We start from the raw sequence: 18304 nt of genomic DNA on the forward strand, positions 1-18304 counted from the left end.
GAGAAGAAGGGGCACCAGGTGGTCAAGATGCCTTCGCCAGTCGCAAAAGGTATGATAAACTCGTTTCCTTACAGAAGTCACTTATCCATGCTTGCCTCCGAGATACCACTACTGTCCCCGACTAGCTGGGGCGGTGTGCTTATCAGTATACTACTATGTGTCGCCATGATGATTCGGACATCCCTTAGCAGCTCGATAATTTCGGCGTTCTGGATTGAAATCTTTGATATACTGCTGGACTTCGCTAACTCTGTGATGAAGGGATAATCATAACCGTTTCAGCGCTCGTCGCTGCTGGTATAGCGGTCTATGAATCGCCCCAGTTCCGAGAATGGCTGAACAATTCTCGTCGTAAAATTGCGTTGGCTTTACACAATCTGGGAGATGAAATTCAGCCTCGAGCGTCGACATCTTCCCTCAGGGAAGATATTTCTATGATGGAAGAGGTGGGCCCGGCGGCAGAAGAACGGAGGAGGATTGCTCGCGAGGAAATCCAGAAGAGAGCCGCTGCTCTCGGAGAGCGCCAGAGGCGACTACAGGGTGGTTTGTTTGGATCTTTCGATGCCCTTGTGGATGAAAATGGCAATCTGTTGAGGTCAGACAGTCAGGATGCGACTGCCGGTACGCTTGCGAACTCGACGGCTGTGGACTTGCCGTCATCGCAGCTTGTCCATCGAGGAGTCAAGGAGCCGGATGTGTCGGCTTCCGTGGGCGAGATCACACCGGCTGCCACCGTGACCGACAATGATAAACTACATTTAGAGATTCCATCTACTGGCAACCGTTCCGCGTCTCTGGTCGACCTTACTCCTACTTCTGATGATACAGATATAGACTTTTTCGCCTCAACTAGCGACAAATCAGAAGAAGCCGAGCGGTCTGTGCTTTTTTCCACAACAGATAAAGAAAGAAGTCCTTCGTCGAGTCATACTGAGGAAGAATCTCAAACCATCTATGACCACCCTGAATCATCACTTATAGACACCAATCGCGAGCTCCGATCGCCGTTCTCTGACCTATCCGAACTGAATACCACGGGTTTTGAGCAGCGAGAACGTTCATCTACGCCGTCTACCGCTGATAGTTTCAGCCACGTTTATGAGTCCGCTGAGGACGCAACGTCAGATGGCACTCTGAGTGACCTTGGAAGGACCATGGATGGTGTTGTCACTCCTGCCAGTTGGTCGGAGGTTGGTAGTGTTGTTAGCAACGAAGACTTGGGTCACCATGGGTTTTGAGGCGCGGCGCAGGAAATAGCTGAAACTATGGACCGGGATAATATGGCATTTGTACGGAATGGTTGGAAACACAAGGATTGATCTGGCTGGACGGAGTTTGTGGTCTTTGGCGTTATACTCCAGGTATGATTTTTGGCTTGCTTTAGTTCCCGAGGATGTCTATGTAGATAATAGGCTATCCAATTGCTTCGGAGCGAGTTTTGATTAGAAAACGAATACGAACTCTGCTTTAACCTTGAGAATCGCATAGTCTCGGGTAAGAGAAGTTAAAAAGTCACTGTACCAGTTCTACCACCTATTGGGCGCGGTGAAACAAAGTCTGGGTACGTGTCGGATGTGCTTGGGACATGATGAGCCTCGGCTCCCGCTCGGCTTTGCAGAAGTAGATAAACCTCAACTTTTTGCCTCCTCTTCTATAACAATTGATATCTTCTGATTCCCTGCTCTCAAGTCTCCTACGCTTCCTTCCTCCCTCAGTCTCAACTTCTGAATATATACCCCGTAAGTCATACTTGATTTGCCCCGAGTCTACCCATTAGTCACAGCTCCGCATCCGCATACTTGAGCTTTCCCCGCAGGCAGGTGATTAATGATCACCTTGATCCTTTCTTTGCCGCTCACCATTGTGCTCTATAATATTCATCCCACCGTCAACTCACGCTTACAACGCCTAGAATTACCGTCACAATGGCCGCAGATCGCCTAAGCTCACTTCTGAACCACCTCCGCCCCTCCGGGGGAAGCGGGGTCTCCGCCATGTATGCTTCATCCCTGGCCCAACTGCGGATCATCACATACTGACCAACGCCAGCACCCAGAAGAACCCGGATGACGTTGTCATCACCCTTGCGCTGCGGACGCCGCTTACCAAGGCCGCCAAGGGCGGCTTCAAGGACACCGAACTGGACTACATGATCTACTCTCTGCTGAAGGAGGTAGTGCAGAAGTCCAAGCTGGACCCTGCGCTCATCGAGGACGTCTGTCTGGGCAATGTACGTTTCCTACTTTGTTTCACTTATATACACGGGAACTCCCATTGACAAGTGTCAGGTCAACGACGGCAAAGCCGCCTATCTCGTACGGGCGGCGGCCCTCGCGGCCGGAATCCCCCACACAGCCGGCGCGTCCTCTGTCAACCGGTTCTGCTCCTCAGGTCTCAAGGCGGTGCAAGACATTGCGAACCAGATCCAGCTGGGTGCGATCGACGTGGGCGTCGCCGTCGGCGCGGAGCTGATGTCTGCGGGCGGCGACCGGCTCCCGCAGCCGTTCAACGAGGAGGTGCTCAAGAACCAGGAGGCGGCGGACTGCATGCAGCCCATGGGCCAGACGTCGGAGAACGTGGGCGCGGACTTCAACATCACGCGCGAGATGCAGGACACGTACGCGGCGGAGTCGTTCCGGAGGGCCGAGGCGGCGCAGAAGGCGGGCTGGTTCGACGATGAGATCGTCCCTATCACGACCAAGGTGAAGGATCCCAAGACTGGGGAGGTCAAGACCGTGACTCTTACCCGCGATGAGGGCGTTCGGTACGGTACCACCGTCGAAGCGCTGAACAAGATTCGCCCTGCTTTCCCGCAGTTTGGCAACCGGACGACCGGTGGTAATGCCAGTCAGGTGACTGATGGAGGTAAGCCTTGCACCACCCGCTTTGCACATTCTCATGTCGATGTACTGATGAAATTTTTGGTCAGCTGCCGCTATTCTGCTCATGCGCCGCTCCAAGGCCATCGAGCTCAACCAGCCCATCTTGGCCAAATTCTGCGGTGCGACTGTCGCCGGCGTGCCGCCCCGCGTGATGGGCATCGGGCCCACCGCTGCGATCCCCAAGTTGCTGTCCAAGTTCAACCTCAGCAAGGAGGAAATCGACATCTACGAGATCAACGAGGCCTTTGCCTCGATGGCCGTGTATTGCCTGAAGAACCTGGGTCTGGACCATGCCAAGGTCAACCCGCGCGGTGGTGCGATTGCCCTCGGCCATCCATTGGGCGCGACGGGTGCCCGTCAGATCTGCACGATTCTCAGCGAAGCGCGGCGGACGAAGAGCAAGATCCTGGTTACGAGTATGTGCATCGGCACTGGCCAGGGAATGGCTGGTTTGTTTGTGAACGAGCAGATTTAATGTATATATGTCTATCCACAACCATTCAAAATGCAAATGCAATATATTCAAGGGTATTAAAATCGTCACATCATGCCATGTCGTCGGTTCCATCATGAAACCTCGCTATCAACTCCCTGCGCCCTCTCCCCTCCCCTTCTCCCTCTCACTCTCCCGCTCTTTTCGCATTCTCTCCTCCGCCGCGCGAGCTATAATCTCCCGCCGACTTTCCACACCACCACTCTCATCCCTTAATCCTCCAAGCACAAACTCGCCCCCAGTCCACCCCCTCTCATCCACCACGGTCACATCCTTCTCTCGCTCCCAATCTCCCGGGTTATAAAACTCCTCGTCCGTCAACCTCCTCCCCCCATGCTTCCAATCCGCCCGCTCAACCTCCTTCTCGATCTGCGCCGTCAAATCCCAAAAGTCCCGATCATGCTCGCTGAACACACAGTGCGCCAGCTCATGGCACAGCGTTTTGCGAATCGTCCGATAATCGCGGTAGCCGTCGTACGCATCCGTGCGCAGCCGCAGCTCGATCACCTCGCCTTTATTCCGGTTCAGGCCGAGCGTCCGGGACTCGCTCGTGGTATGCTCGGCCGGATCCATCTCCGTCAGCAGCGGGACCGAGAAGCGGTGCTTTGCCATGGCCGCGCGGATGCCCGGGTCGTCGCGCAGGCGGGCCAGGAACTCCAGCGACCGCGACGGGTTGGGCAGGTACGAGAGCGGGAGGAGCCGGTGGAAGGTGTAGGTGTTGCTGCCCCCGCTTGAGAGAGTATGGATGCCGCCTGCTGTGCTGGGGGCGGGGCGCCGGGAGCGGTGCTTTGCTGCGGCGGCGGCGCGGGCTTCGAGGCGCTGGCGGGTTTCGGCTGTTTGGGCGTTCAGGGACTCGATTTCCTGGGCTGGGGTGCCGAGGAGGGTGAGTTTGAATTTGGGGGAGGTGAGCGGGAGGAGGGTTGAGAGCGGGGTCGGCGCGAAGGGGTGCTTTTGCATGCCTGGTTTCGGGGCGATGAGGAGTTTCTGGTTCTCAATGGGGATGTTGAGGGTTTGGGCGATGGTGGAGGAGAGGTCTTGGAGGGTTGCGTCTGGCGGGAGGGTGAAGGTGTGTGGCTTGCCATGGTGGTGGACCGTCAGGGTCATATCTGACGTTGATGAGTCGGCCATGTTGCAGCTCTTCTAGTCAAGATGAGTCCGATCTGGGTGAAATGAGAGTGGTGAAGAGAATAAATGCAAGAGTGAGAGTTGAATATATGCCGGAGGCAACAGTTCGATTACGTTCCACGGCGATTGCGTTTGTCAGCGCGGAGATAAGAGATAAGCCGATCGGATCACATGTCTATAAACCTATAAATGCATGACTCCTGAGTCCTGAGGCAGTAAAACAGTGCCCCTGAGCTCGTGGGATCAGCGCCACCTAATCCACTCTAACTAGTGCACTAGTGTCTGAAGTTGATCACTATGCTGTTATCGGTAATCTTGACTTTTGAGAAGGATTGCGTGGGGTACCCCTGGAGTATTCAAGTGTCAATGCAATGGCTTTTGGAGTATTTATGAGGCAGGACTATGCAACGAGGTGACACTAAACGCGTCTAGGCTATGTACAGGATGTTAGATATAGAATACACCAGTGAAGGAAAAGGTCAATGAACACCAAAAACACCAGCCCATGTGCCAGAGGTAAATCCTCAAAGCACGCAAAAACTCCTTGGCAGATCAGCGCGCAAATGCTATAAGTGCGAATGAAGATCCATGTCCACAGTATGTGACGATAATGGCCGTATCTGGGATAACTCGGTATGTTTTAAGGGAAACGATGTCGCGATCATCGCCTCTCATATTGGCGACCGTCGTTGAGCTTGTCTTTGGTGATTTTGTCGTTATCGGAAACCCATTGTTCCATGTCAGGATACCATGTATGACTGTACCAATTAGTCACGCGCTTCAGATGTGAAGATATTCAGGCGAATACTTACTTGTGGTACTTGGTCCATGTCAACGCTTTCTGGGTATATTCTCCGATTAAGACAGAATCGTAGTCGAAGGGGATCTTGGCTGACACGCCTTCAAAAGTCGTCTTGCGCAGGGGGTAGATATCCCCTGTCTGATACTTGTGGCCGTTTTTGTCCTGCCACAGAGTGGGTTTCTCCGGCTCCAACCTACTCAGTCCTGTGATGTCAATGTAGAGACCCGTCCGCCTGTCGATCCACCGCGCATCGATAATGTTGAGTCCCCCGCCCCGTTCGCGCTGTCGAGCCCAGGGGTTGATGTCGAGGAGGTAGCTCCGCTCCACGTCGGAATCGGCAGCCGTGTAGTGGACGACGGTTTGGTTGAAGTTGTCAGCCAGGTGCAGCAGGGTGGTATCCGGCACTTGTGTATCGATATCCCAGTCCCAGGGTAGAATCTAAACATGTCGCCAGCGTTAGCTATCCGTCCCTGAAGCTTCTATGCCCAACAAGTAAAGTACCTTGCCATTCCACCACCACCCCAGTAATGTCCCATGCGCAATCCAAGTCTCCAGGCCATGCTCATTGAAGAAGTTGAGATAGGAGCGAATCATATGCGTCTGGGTCTCGGAGCGCTCCTCGTCCGGGACAGGCTCGGTGAAGAAGCGCGTATCGTAGTGGCCCAGGGTATCGTCATTGCCTGGTTCATGGAAGTACTTGAACTCTTGCGACTTGTTTAGGCCGTACTTCTCCCACAGGGGATCGTATTCAGGTTCGTGAGTGAGGATCTTGCCATGGTTGACATGTTCTTGGTTGCTCTTGCTGCTGTCCTGGCCGGAGAAAGAAACGGGAGACGCGCCGGCCTCGGCCAACGTGATCGCAAGAATGCCGAGCCGTAAAATCAAAGTGATCATGTCTGCCGTGAATCACTGAGGGTCGAAGTGGTCAAGAAGGGATATATGTGGCCGGTGGATGTCAAGTCTCTGTTCGCATACTGGATTCTCGGAATGCGCCACTGAATATTGCTCGACAGTGACTGGTCCAGGAATAATCTTCAGCCCAATGAAGAATATACAGCTGTGCAATTGGGAGAAAATGGAAACTGTCGTGATCGTGTACCCTGGATGAGTAAAATTAGACTGCAGTGCCTACGGCTGCCAAGTGAAGCGGTAGTATATGAGAATGTGACGATTAATGCAATAAGATTAGATATAGAGAATAAGTAATTAGAGCGAGAGCAAGAAAGAAAGACTAAGAAAGGAATAGGCGAGGGCACGCAGATTAATAGATAGTTAGGTAGAGACTAAAGAGTATGAAGAATCGCAATGGTCCAGTCATTCCCCAGTGGTTGATCCGACAACTCCGCCGTCCATGGCTCTTTTTCCAAGATTCTCCCAAAACGGGGGGCAAAGGGAGATCGATCCACTGATGCTGGAGTAGGGCAGTTGGTGATAGGGGTGACAAGGCAAGGAGCGACTGAGGGATGAGGGGGTATTCCGTGGTTGAAGAAGTGAATTAGGCGGAGTGTTGCATCATGATGGACTGAACTATCCACACCATCAGGATAAGAGATCAGGAGAAGAGGGAGATGGAGGGTTCGTAGTTGCACTCGTAGTTCGTACTCGTAGACTAAACACCACCAAAGTTCTTGCAGAACGGAAGACAAGGATGTGATTTGATGAGGAACTATGGATGATCCCCATCTCCCAAGGCTCTTTACCTCCCCCTTCGTCGCGTGCCAACTTTCCGGTTTTGTTCGGTCCACTTGGCACTGTTCCTCCCCCTACGACAGTACTACGTACTACCCTGCTGGATAGGTTGAAAGACGACCATAATGCATCAGAAGGTCTACTCAGAATCTACGCAGTCTAATTCTCCATTAGTATTTATCCTGACTCTGGCATACTAGAGTCAAAATATTCATCCCTGCCTGAGATGTGGGACGGACTAAATTACTGCCAAGGGACTAGGCCAGGAACAGTATCAGCCATTGAAAATCAGCTGGTTGTCTCGGTATTCCTATTTGCCTGAATCATGTACCTCCCAGCCGCCAGCTATATCATCCGAACGATCATTGAATAAGAATACTGATAATATCACTTCACCAGTCAATCACCAATCTCACATCTAGAAAAGCTACATCACCTCTCAAATTCTACTCTGTATCTATTCATTGTTACATTCAAATTCTAGCCAAAGATGTAACGCAACAGCGAAGACCGACTCCACTCCACCTCTTGGGTATGCTGGATGGAGTTGTCTGGCTGTCCAAGGCTCTGGGCACTGGGCAGTTGGAGTACAAAGTCTCGGCAGAATAGGTGCCATTTTATCCAGGCACCACAATGCATGGCATGCAAGGCCTTATGCACCAAACTTGTAGCATAAATTATTTACAACTGGGACTCCGGAGGCTCCGGAGGCTCCGGAGCAGATGTCTGGCACAGAGAAATCGAGTGGAGTAGACATTAGTATAATATAAACAGAAGGGCATAATTAGGTACAGATCATGAAACAAGGTCGTTAGTTAATAAGAAGCCCATCCGCCCATTCCCGCCAGTTTTCTAACAATCCGGATCTATGTTGGTTTTTGCCTTAAGAATGAAGAATGAAGAACGAAAAAGAAGAAGGATGATGACCACTTTAAATGGCAGCCACCACGACATCCTTCTTCTCCCCATTGTTCGTCTTGACGCTCTTCCACTCCATCAACAAGCTGACAGCAAACGCAACCACCACCAGCGCCAAACTGACACGATATGAATCCCGCAATCCACTCATGTAGGCCTTGATCACGCCCATGAGCTGGTCCGACTGGCCCGACCCAGCCAGCACGCTTCTCATCTCCGTGGCGCCCCCCTTGACAATCGCCATTGGGTCAACAGCAGGGGCGTACTTGGCCAGCCCGGAGATCAGGCCGTTCTGGAAAACGGACTGCGCCACCGCGATGAACAGTGCGCCGCCCAGCGTCTGGAAGAACATGACGGCCGCCGTGCCGATGGGGATATCCTCTGCCGGTAGGACGGTCTGGACGGCCGTCATGGGGATCTGGAACCCGGCGCCGACACCTGCGCCCAGGACGATCTGGTAGCCGATCCACTTGCCCGTGGAGATGTCGATCTCGTACATGGTGATGAGACCGGCTCCGATGGCGGCGATGGCAGTGCTACCGATCAGGAACGGCGTGTAGTAGCCCACGGCGGTGACGGCGCCGCCCATGACCACCGAGGACACGACGGTGGCCAGCATCAGGGGCAGGAGTTGGATGCCGGACTTCATGGCCGAAGAGCCCTTGACGCTCTGGAAGAAGATGGGCAGGTAGTAGACGAGGACGAAGAAGGCACCGCCGAATAACAGAGCATAGAGCGTGGCGCTGAGGACGGAGCGGTTCTTGAACATGCGCGGGGGCAGGGTGGCCTTGTCACCCATCTTGACCTGCGAGAATGCAAAGAGGATAGCCATGAGGCCGAAGCCGACGAACAGGCCGATGATCCGCGAGTTGTTCCAGGGGTACTTGTTTCCTCCCCACTGCAAGGCGAGTAAGAGGCAGATGATGGCAGGGATGAGTAGACCGGCGCCAATAAGGTCCAGCTGCTGGATCCGTTCGAGGATGGGAGTGCCGGTGAACTCGTTCTTATCGGGGAGTCGGAGAACAAACAGGATGACGGCGAGCGAGATACCTCCAATGGGAAGACTGCGGCGGTCAGTATTTTCTTTTGGCAGAGGTGGAAAGGGTATGCGGCGCCACTCACTTGATATAGAAGCACCATCGCCAGGAAACACCATCGGTGAACGCACCACCGAGCAATGGTCCGGCAATCGAGGCAATACCCCAGACCATGCCAAACATACCGAAAACAAGAGGTCGCTTAGGCAATGGGACTATTCAGAGTCAGCTTGGCCTTGTTCCAAGACCATACGCAGAATGACCTACCAGTCACTGAGATGATGACCATGGCGCCAGAAAAGATACCCGCAACACCGATACCCGCAATGGCTCGGCCAACGATCAAAACGGTACTCGACGGCGCTACAGCGCAGATGAGCGATCCGATTTCGAAGATCAAGACAGCTACCAGGAAGCCCCATTTGACCTATACAGTTTCACCCATTAGCAACGACCCAGCAGTCAGCACATTCAGCACGGGGGGGAACCAACACTAAAGATCTTATAGATGCGACCGTACGACGGTTGCAGCGCAGTTGACGTGAGGAAGTAGGCACTGCCATACCAGGCAATATCTTCAATACTCTTGAACTTATCGGTGATCTTGGGGATGGCGACTCCGATAATGGTCTGGTCGAGGGCTACCAGGAAGACAGCGAGATACAAACCGAGGATGATGACGACAACTTTGGAGAGTGGAGGGTATTCGATCTCAGGTTCATTTTCGGTTTCCTTGACGTCCAGTTTTTCCTTCGGGACATTCTCGATGTCGACGTCCGTGACGCTGGACGCTGACGTTGTCATTTTGATTCGTCTGTTGCTGAAGTATCTAGGTTGGGATGTGATGAGCAAGATAAGATGTACCGGCGCAAGGTGATCCCTTCAAGCGGAAAAAGAGACTGTCAGGAGTGCTGTCTAGTGTTCACCTCAGTTGAGAAAGCTGACAATTCAACTACACAGGGTCCGTTCTTGCGATGTTATATAAGAATTTTCTCTTTCTGTCTCTCCTCCAGTTGCTCCGTAATTACGAGCTAGATCGGGGGACGGAGGAATCGGTCCTACCCATGTCAGAGGATTTTTTTTTTTAGGAGGCTCACGCCGTCCATGACCATAACATTAATCTCCTATACGAAAAATGAGAATCATCTTTACCCTAACAGGAAATTCTGGCATCGGACATCGGCCGCAGAACCTGCCGACGTTCAGCATTACCAATCTCTTTGACCCTGGGTACAAGGGGTGACTTTCCTGAGAAGACCCAAATACGAGGGTGAACCCGGGCAACAAGCAGCCAATGATACGGGTCGGCCATACTCGGCGCCAGATCGATGACCAATGAGGCTTTGTGCCATGAGTCACAGCTGGTACAGTATTATATTTCATTGACTTCTCCACTAGCAGATTGTTTTGAAATTTGCATCTCAAAGCAAATGAGTAAGTTGCATTGATTCATGGATTCATGGCTTGAGTGACTTGAGTGGCTTGAGCAAGTGGTTCTGCTTGTTGTTCAATCTCAGGAGTGGGAGGCAGGAGATTCTGGAATCATCCGGTAGCTTAGAAATAGGTAGTCTTCGCTTAATGGATTCAGGTTTCACCTCCGTTGCAAAGTCATAACGATGTGGGCATGCTGGAGCCTAATTGGCTAATACAACAATATCCTGTGTCGCTATCAGATCTAGGCGACAATGCATGAGTCATCAGCCACTATCAATACGTAAATGGAATATGCTCAGCTTTGAGCTTCCCTCCAGGGATCCCATGGTAACTGTGCCACTAGTATGGTACAAGCTGTGCTAGAAAAATCCACCACCACAGTCCAAGCTCCTGGCTCCATAGGGCGGAGTCAACGGATTTAAGACGTATCTACCGACTCGCTGTTAAGGAGCTGAACATGACCATGACGGCGCGTCATCCTTGAAACACCCGCCAAGACCCTTGGATTCGGAAGGGTTCAATGAGTCGCTCCGCCGGATTTTAAGCAGTCCAGACTCGGTTGACGGGCTGTGGCGTTTCCGCACGAGGAGCTAACCTCATTCATCAGAAAACAGAGACGAAAACACGAGATCGACCTGGCGAAGGTCAAGTGATATGACACGTCAAGTCGGGAGGATAGAAGCATTATGTTGTACATGGTGACATCAAATGATGGACTCGAAGAAAACAAGATAACAATTTGGCTGCCTGAACTCTATCCACGCTTCATATATCTAAGTCGTCTGTTGTGTGCTTCCCCACCTCATGAATCATAATCTAATATGGCGACAGTCAGGCGAGCCGCAGCTTCAGTTCAGCCGCTCGCATGAAGGTGTCAGCGCCAAGAGATGATTAGGTAGGTTGTGAAAAACAATACCACCAAGACAACATTCTACAGCATAAAAGTAACAGAGAAGATGTAACAAGTTCACAAGAAAAGAGAATCCATGTATCGGATGTATTGCTTCGCCGTTTCATGGCCATTTGTCATCAGGCTTTATATGCGACAGTCGTACTCATTGATATCGAAAGGGTAAAAGACTTTTCTTCACTGCTTGTCCTCGCCCTCGGCGGGGGCCGCCTCGCCTTCTGCGGGAGCATCCTTCATCTCCTCGTCAGGCTTGGTCTCCGCCTTCTTGGCCTCTTCCTCCGCCTTGCGCTTGGCCTCCTCTTCGGCGCGCTTCTTGGCGGCCTCTTCCTCCTGGGCCTTCAGGATAGCCTGGCGCTCGCCCTCGATCTTCTCCTTGTACCGCTGGACGATGGGACCAGCAATGAAGCGGATCTCATCCAGCTTGGCAACGTAGACGGACTTGGTAGTGTCTTCACCCTCCTCGTAGAGCCAATCCTATGTAGAACGTCAGCTTCGGGTCCCTTGCGGTCTGTAATGAACTCGTGAACGTTGTACTCACCTCCATGTCGGTCAGCTTGGCACGCAGCTTGTCCTTCTCCTCCTCGTTGGCAAATTCGGCATAGATGCCGTCGATCTTGTCACGGAGCTCGTAAATGGTCGACTCGAGCTCGTTCTTCTTCTCGTCGGTCTCGGCGATCAACTTGTCCTCCATGTACATGGCGTTCTCACGCTCGATCCAGGTCTCCTTGACGGTCTGCTCAACGCCGGTGGTGCCGGAGGAGATGGGAAGGTCACCCTTGCGAACCTGCTTCTTGACCTTGCGCGTCTTCTTGGGCTGCTCGCCCTCGGCAGCATCAGTGTCCATCTTGTCCTCGTCAACGGGCTCCTCAACCTCCACATCCTCAACGTAGTAACCAGACTCGACGTTCAGGATACCGTGCAGGTTCAGTCTAGCCTTGAGCTTGCAGATCATGAAGTCGTCGTTGGCATCAGCCTTGACACCCTTGACGGAGAAGCGGCCAATCCAGGGGTTGATCTTGCCAGGAAGCATGTCGGGCTTAGCATAGCGAGCCTCCAAATCGAAAGGCTGCTTGCGGTAGAATGTGAGGATCTTGGTCGAAGGCATGACGTTGCCACGGTTGAAGACAGTGAGGCTAGTGTCCTCGTCGGGGATGTCGGCCGACTGCTCCCAGGTGAACTCGATGGGGTAGTTGACAATGTCGTGCACGGAGAAGTCACGGACACGGAAGACGGGAGAGAGGATGGCACAGCTGAAGGCGCAACCACGAGCAATGGCCTCGTCCTGGTTGAGGGTGAAGGACAGGGTCTTGCCGAAAAACTTGGCGATGGCGTCCTTGATAGCAGGGACACGGGTGCAGCCACCAACCATCTCGATCGAGTCAATGTCCTCGGTCTTGAGCTTGGCCTCAGCAAGAACCTCCTCAATGGGGGCGGTGACACGCTCAAGCAGAGGCTTGACCATGGTTTCGAGCTCCTCACGCTTGACGATGGAACGGACATCCACGTCTTCCATAAGCGACTCGATGCTCATAGGGGCAGCAGGGTTGGCGGAGAGAACCTTCTTCATCTTCTCGGCCGCGGCAAGGGTACGCGCGTAAGCCTTGGGATTGGAACGGACGTCAATCTTGAACTTCTCCTTAAATTCATCGGCAAAGTGCTCGGTAAGGGCTCTGTCGAAATCACGACCACCAAAGTGGCGATCGTAGGCGGTAGCCTTGACGTTGAGCTCGCCCTTTCTGAACTCAACAATGGAGGCGGTGTAGTCGCTGTGACCGATATCGACGAACATCACCCTGCGGGGCTTCTCCTCGGGACCGGGAAGATCAAGCTTGGTGATACCGTAGCCGAGGGCGGTAGCAGTGGTGTCATTGATGAGTCTCAGAACCTTGAGACCGGCAATCTCACCGGCGTCGATCATGGCGCGGCGCTGAGCATCTGTGAACCAAGCGGGAACGCTGATTGTGACGTCGGAGACAGGGAGCTTCAGCTCCTTGGATGTGATGTCTCTGATCTTGGTCAGGTACATGGCAGCCAGCTGTGTCGCCGAGAACTTCTCCTTCTTGCCCAGGTAGCTCACTTCAACACCAGCCTGACCGTTTACATCACAGAGAGCCGCTGAGGTGTACTTCTGCTCAATCTCCACGTCGGGGTCGCTGAATGAACGGCCGATGAGACGCTTGAGATTGCCGACCGTGTTCTTCAGGTTGGACATTTCTTGTGTCTTTGCGCCCTCGCCAATGTTTCTGCTTCTGGCGCCGAATCCGACCAGAGTCCTACATTGAAAATATAGTCAGCACTACAATCTGAGGGCAGAGATCTGATGGAAAGTTTGCACATACGGAGTAGATCTGTTGGAGACTTCATTGGTGATCTGTGGATAGACAATAGCGTTAGCGCGAGCTGTTCCAGCAATTGATTCAAAATATGAACAAATGGAGCTGAGGGGCATATACGCACAATATCAATACCCTTGTTCCGTGCAACACCAACCTTGGTGCTCTGGGCACCGAAATCGATACCGACGACACTCATTGTGTGGATAAATTAGGCGATGGATATGAATCGGACCGTAAGAAAGGGGGTATGGTGCGGGGGTAAGTGTTGAGGGGAGGATGTTGTCTATATTGAGGTTGGAGGGAAACGTTGGAAGATCCTAAGCAAGAAAAGAGCGAAGAGGGGAGAATTTGCAATAGCGCCACTGCTATCGGGGCGCGGTGATAAGCGGATGAGCTGTGGCTAGGGCCAAACGTGGGTTCTTTTGTGTCGTCAGAGCGGTCGGTCAGATTTTTTTCTTCCTGACAATTTTGGGCATGTACGATCTGCAGTAAATTGAGGATTCTTATACTGGCAATGGGCACACAATCATCAATCTCATAAGTTTTCTTATACTGCTCTACCTCCCAGAAATCTGACTCAATCTGGGGCAATTACTCTTAGTTATGCCTGTTCCTGAAGCCCAAGCAATGTCCCTTGTGCTGCCTGTCGAACCTTCTGGCTTATGCTCGAATCTTCCCACGTCACACCGCCTTAGGGGGGGCTTCCCGGCAGTATCACTGTCCTTGGCTCACCGCTTTTGGCGGGGTTCCGCCACCTTATCGATTACCTTAAATTAGTAGTCACCTGACCAATCACCATCGATTTGACTAACAGTACAGAAAGAAGTGGGATGGGCCAAGGCAAACTGTTATTAACCATCAGGTAATGGATCTTGGCAGCGATAATTGCATGACTTGTCCATGACCTTTTGGACGTCTCTAACCAGGCTGTCACCGGGAGAATTGCCTTGAAGAGAACTTGCATGCATGGCGTTATGTCAGGAGCCGTTCTGCCTCTATTCCTCCTAAGATTGGTTCAAGGTACCCAAGTGTGCCCTGGCGATAGTCAGGAAGGCTTGCGACACAGCCGACAAGAAGCGAAGGTCACTGCCCGCGATAAGAAACTGTTTAGCTGTCTAGCTGTACGCACAGCGCGGTTGTGTTCGATTTGCTTACTCAGCTCGAGATAACCCTCTTAGCACATAGCTCTCAACTGCCCATCTTCGTCCCGCATTGGCAGGCTTGAGCAGAGAACGGCCAATCTCCTTCAAGACCACGGGTACGTGCAATCCAGGGCAGTAGTACTGGCATGAGTATGCTCCATGTAAGTCAATCTACCGTTTCAGGCAGCGGAGCGGGTAGCGAAGGCAAGAGATTTGTGGTTTTTCTCCAGCAGGGAATCAGCGCAGTGAAAGGCTTGCCGTCAAAGATCTTCCCCGAAGGAATTGAGTCTATGATCTCTTGGACGTCTTCGTATCTCTGAATGGAAATCCGTACTTGAGGCCGTAATGTCTGAATGTTGCAATTGGCGAGGGCAGGCAGAGCTTGCAAATGACCTCAGAATCCCAGATAGGCGCCACTGCTTCAGTTACGCTTACTCTGGAAAGTCGTCTCTGGCTAGTGGTTGGTAGGACTATGCTTCTTCTCGAGAAGTTATATACTCTGCTACCCAAGCAAATAAGGCCAATAAATTAGTCTAGAAAGAGTGCGCTACTTCTTGTTCTCAAAGCGACATGCATAAGGCCGGACGACAAAGCATGAAGCACAAAAAGTGTTTCTCGAAGGAGCTCCAAAATAAAAGGATAAGAAAGCAACATAATTGTTCTGCAAAGGCCGACCGAATCTCTTAAAACCGTAAGGGTAATCTCCAAGCGTGGAGCTTTCTCGACTGACCATCAACGTGCATGGACCCGCTTCTCTAGGACACGTGAGCTTGGACTATGACACAAATGCCTTACGAGGTGTGCAATTATCCTACACCATACTTTCGGGATCTTTCTGTGCTTTGATAGGCCGTGGAATCCCGGGAAGCTTACGGCGAGGTCGCTGTACCTCTGCGGTGTTTCTTTCCATTGGACCTTTGGTTGAAATGCTGATAGGAGCAAACCGTGTCTCTTGTTCGTGTGGTGCTGGCAAGTGAAGTGGGTATATATCCTCTCCGGATGACGACTCCGTGGCTTGTGATGAGTGCGGCAGGATATGAGCTGATGGTGACAATACCCAACTCTTGTTTACCATCTCGCAAGCATTTCCTTGTGAAGAGCATGATTCACTGGTCATGATTTCGTTAGAACAAGTCCTCTGCATCTGGTGCAAACTCGACGTGTCCATTGCTTGCCGATCGAAACAGGGTTTCATATTGTCATTATCACCTGTCAGCTCTTCAACCTTAAGGGGAAGGTGGATCGAGCTCAGCGAGTCCGAGGTTATGATTGAGTCGGAGGACGGATGTGCATGGATACCTATCCGAGGCACACTGGGAAGAGGCGTCATCAGCTCGGCCAGGGCAGCGTTGGAGTCGTTCTGGTTCGAGTAGTAACTGTCGGGGACCTCTGGTGCAGAGAAGCGCCCTTCGATCTTTTCTGAGGGGTGGATTGGAACGCTCTTCTCGTCCCCTCTGGAACGGAAAGTAGTCAGATCGACATTGAGCTCGTCGCCTTGAGCCTTAGCCTGTTCGATGGCCTCCTCAGGCGAGGTATGCTCATCGGCGGTGGCGGCATCGGCTCTCGGTCCTCCCCATGTACGTTGGCCCGCAGTTAGGATTCCATACACCATATACAGCCAGTTGAAGAAGGGATTTAGGATAAACATCAGCGGGAAAAGCCAAGCTTTGTAGCGCTTGAGCTTCGCACCCAAGTAGAACATGAGGGCGTAGTTGAGTCCTAGCGATATGGCAATAAATCCCACGGGCAGGTCATTGATGCTGCTGGACGTTGTTATAAGTGAGAGCGCGATGATGAAAAAAAGCAGTGCAGTTGTTCGGATTGTGTTTTGCATAAAACGGACCAGGCAGAGGAGGGGGTAACGCTTCCAAAGCCGCACGTCAGTCAGCATGCACACTTCATTGGTTATGAAGCCCAGAAACCAGCGCCGACGCTGCTTTAAAAGACTGCTGAATGTCTGGACTGCCTCGGTCTTGCAAAAAGCGCCTGCGCACATCTGGATTTGATAACGCTTACGAGCGCCTACCATGAATAGGTGCGTGAGCCAGCGATCTTCTCCAAGATGACACTTCCCATAGTCAAAAAAGTCCTCGCATTGCTCGGCTTTGTCGGCGAAGTAGTACTTGGCCATTTTACGAAAGGCAGAGAAACGGAGGATCGTCAAAGCGCCGGGGAGGCAAGTCACGGCGCCGCAGCTAGATTCCACAGAGCGCTCGAAAAGTTGCCCATGGACATACTCCATGTCCTGCAAAAGCGTGAGGAGCGAGCCCTGATCCGTGGTCGATGTAATGACACCCGTCATTGCCAACATGTCGTGTTTGCTCCCTGGCTTTAACTCCATATCGTACATGAAGTTTTGCAGACATACACGGTCAAGGATGCAGTCGGAATCAATGAATAGCACGAAAAGGTTGTCGTGGCGCTCCAGATAATCCGCATATACCATGTCGATCAATCTGAACGTTTGCTTCTGGCAATGTCGTTTCCCCCCATGTTTGAAACGAGACACCGTAATTCTGGCGCCCTTGTATGTCACGTCTATGCTTTGTGGATAGCTGTTCAGCGTGATTGGTATTCCAAGGTGGTCAATCACCCGAAGATAGGATTCGTCAATGAGGCACCCATCGTAAGAGAGGAACACATGGATACAGTTAGCCGGATAATCACAGTCAACCACAGAATCAATTGCCCTTATTAACGTTTCAGGGGCCTCCTTATAGACTGGCATAACAACAACTGTTTTGGGAGCAGTTCGATCATCCAAAACTTGTTTGATCCGCTTGGTTCTGCCCGGTGAATGTGTCACCAGTCTGTAAACGCACAATAGCCAAGGGATTATAAGCAGGGCGGAAAACATCCCGAAGGCGAACCATTGGAGCGTAAATACAATCTGAGCGGGGAAGCGTTGTCTCAAATGAGCTGGGAGAGGGAGCGTCACGATCATGACAGGCAGAAAAATTCCCCTGTGTGCCAAATTAGCATGGATGATCTGTTCGAGAAGGCTTGCCCTATTGAAACTCACCTAAATAATGTGAAAAGGACAATCATGGTGACCGCGAGGAATCTGACACTCCAGTGATCTGCTTTTTGGTAGACCTTTGCAAGGCAGTATAAGAACGCAGCAATCCAGAGGAACCATTCCAAGAATGCTGCCAGTACCATCGGGGAGATGATAGAAAGATATATGATCTAGGCTTCTTGTGAGATCAAATCTAGTGCATTTACCTGATGAACACACTCACATCTGTGGTGGTCCACGGGTCCTGAAAAACCGAACTACTACTTTCAGCCATCACTAGATGCTGTATGTAGGTCTTCCTTCCAAAGTCCAGTGATAGCGTTGAGAATGCAATAAAGTCAAGACGTTCGACTGGAGCTTCAGTAAGCAACCACTTGTCGCAGGCTTGCTTGATCAACTGGAGGCCTAGCTGTGCATCGATTAACCGGTCGATTTGTAGACCTTCGCTTCGTTGCTAGGGCTAGTTACCTGCTCGCGTTAAGATGTGCTTGGAGAGCGAATAGAGCAGGCCCGGGCC

The 18304-nt window shown here is 52.0% G+C and overlaps 7 protein-coding genes across 7 annotated transcripts; 2 read left to right on the top strand and 5 right to left on the bottom strand.

Annotated features, from left to right (window-relative positions):
- Positions 1-27: 27 nt before the first annotated feature.
- Aud_008300 (uncharacterized protein) lies at positions 28-1238 on the top strand (the record flags this gene model as incomplete). Its single annotated transcript, XM_043293177.1, has 2 exons — positions 28-49; positions 262-1238. 2 exons carry the CDS (start codon positions 28-30, stop codon positions 1236-1238), a joined length of 999 nt encoding a protein of 332 aa, XP_043149112.1.
- A 687-nt stretch (positions 1239-1925) lies between these two features.
- Positions 1926-3357, top strand: kat1 (putative 3-ketoacyl-CoA ketothiolase (Kat1); the record flags this gene model as incomplete). Its single annotated transcript, XM_043293178.1, has 4 exons — positions 1926-1996; positions 2050-2230; positions 2289-2865; positions 2930-3357. 4 exons carry the CDS (start codon positions 1926-1928, stop codon positions 3355-3357), a joined length of 1257 nt encoding a protein of 418 aa, XP_043149113.1.
- Positions 3358-3465: 108 nt separating this feature from the next.
- Positions 3466-4503, bottom strand: Aud_008302 (putative zinc metalloproteinase; the record flags this gene model as incomplete). Its single annotated transcript, XM_043293179.1, has 1 exon — positions 3466-4503. The coding sequence occupies one exon, from the start codon at positions 4501-4503 to the stop codon at positions 3466-3468; it is 1038 nt and encodes a 345-aa protein (XP_043149114.1).
- A 658-nt stretch (positions 4504-5161) lies between these two features.
- On the bottom strand, positions 5162-6196 carry Aud_008303 (putative mannosylphosphate transferase (Mnn4); the record flags this gene model as incomplete). The annotated part of the gene is made up of 3 exons (XM_043293180.1): positions 5162-5258; positions 5313-5740; positions 5804-6196. 3 exons carry the CDS (start codon positions 6194-6196, stop codon positions 5162-5164), a joined length of 918 nt encoding a protein of 305 aa, XP_043149115.1.
- Positions 6197-7922: 1726 nt separating this feature from the next.
- On the bottom strand, positions 7923-9750 carry Aud_008304 (MDR family MFS transporter; the record flags this gene model as incomplete). The annotated part of the gene is made up of 4 exons (XM_043293181.1): positions 7923-8973; positions 9032-9161; positions 9214-9373; positions 9439-9750. 4 exons carry the CDS (start codon positions 9748-9750, stop codon positions 7923-7925), a joined length of 1653 nt encoding a protein of 550 aa, XP_043149116.1.
- Positions 9751-11467: 1717 nt separating this feature from the next.
- Positions 11468-13822, bottom strand: hsp88 (Hsp70 chaperone Hsp88; the record flags this gene model as incomplete). Its single annotated transcript, XM_043293182.1, has 4 exons — positions 11468-11764; positions 11829-13563; positions 13630-13661; positions 13748-13822. The coding sequence occupies 4 exons, from the start codon at positions 13820-13822 to the stop codon at positions 11468-11470; spliced, it is 2139 nt and encodes a 712-aa protein (XP_043149117.1).
- A 1757-nt stretch (positions 13823-15579) lies between these two features.
- Positions 15580-17496, bottom strand: chsD (chitin synthase D; the record flags this gene model as incomplete). Its single annotated transcript, XM_043293183.1, has 1 exon — positions 15580-17496. One exon carries the CDS (start codon positions 17494-17496, stop codon positions 15580-15582), a length of 1917 nt encoding a protein of 638 aa, XP_043149118.1.
- Positions 17497-18304: the final 808 nt, after the last annotated feature.

Source organism: Aspergillus udagawae, assembly GCF_001078395.1.
Source record: "Aspergillus udagawae IFM 46973 DNA, scaffold_6, whole genome shotgun sequence".
Lineage (NCBI taxonomy): Eukaryota > Fungi > Ascomycota > Eurotiomycetes > Eurotiales > Aspergillaceae > Aspergillus > Aspergillus udagawae.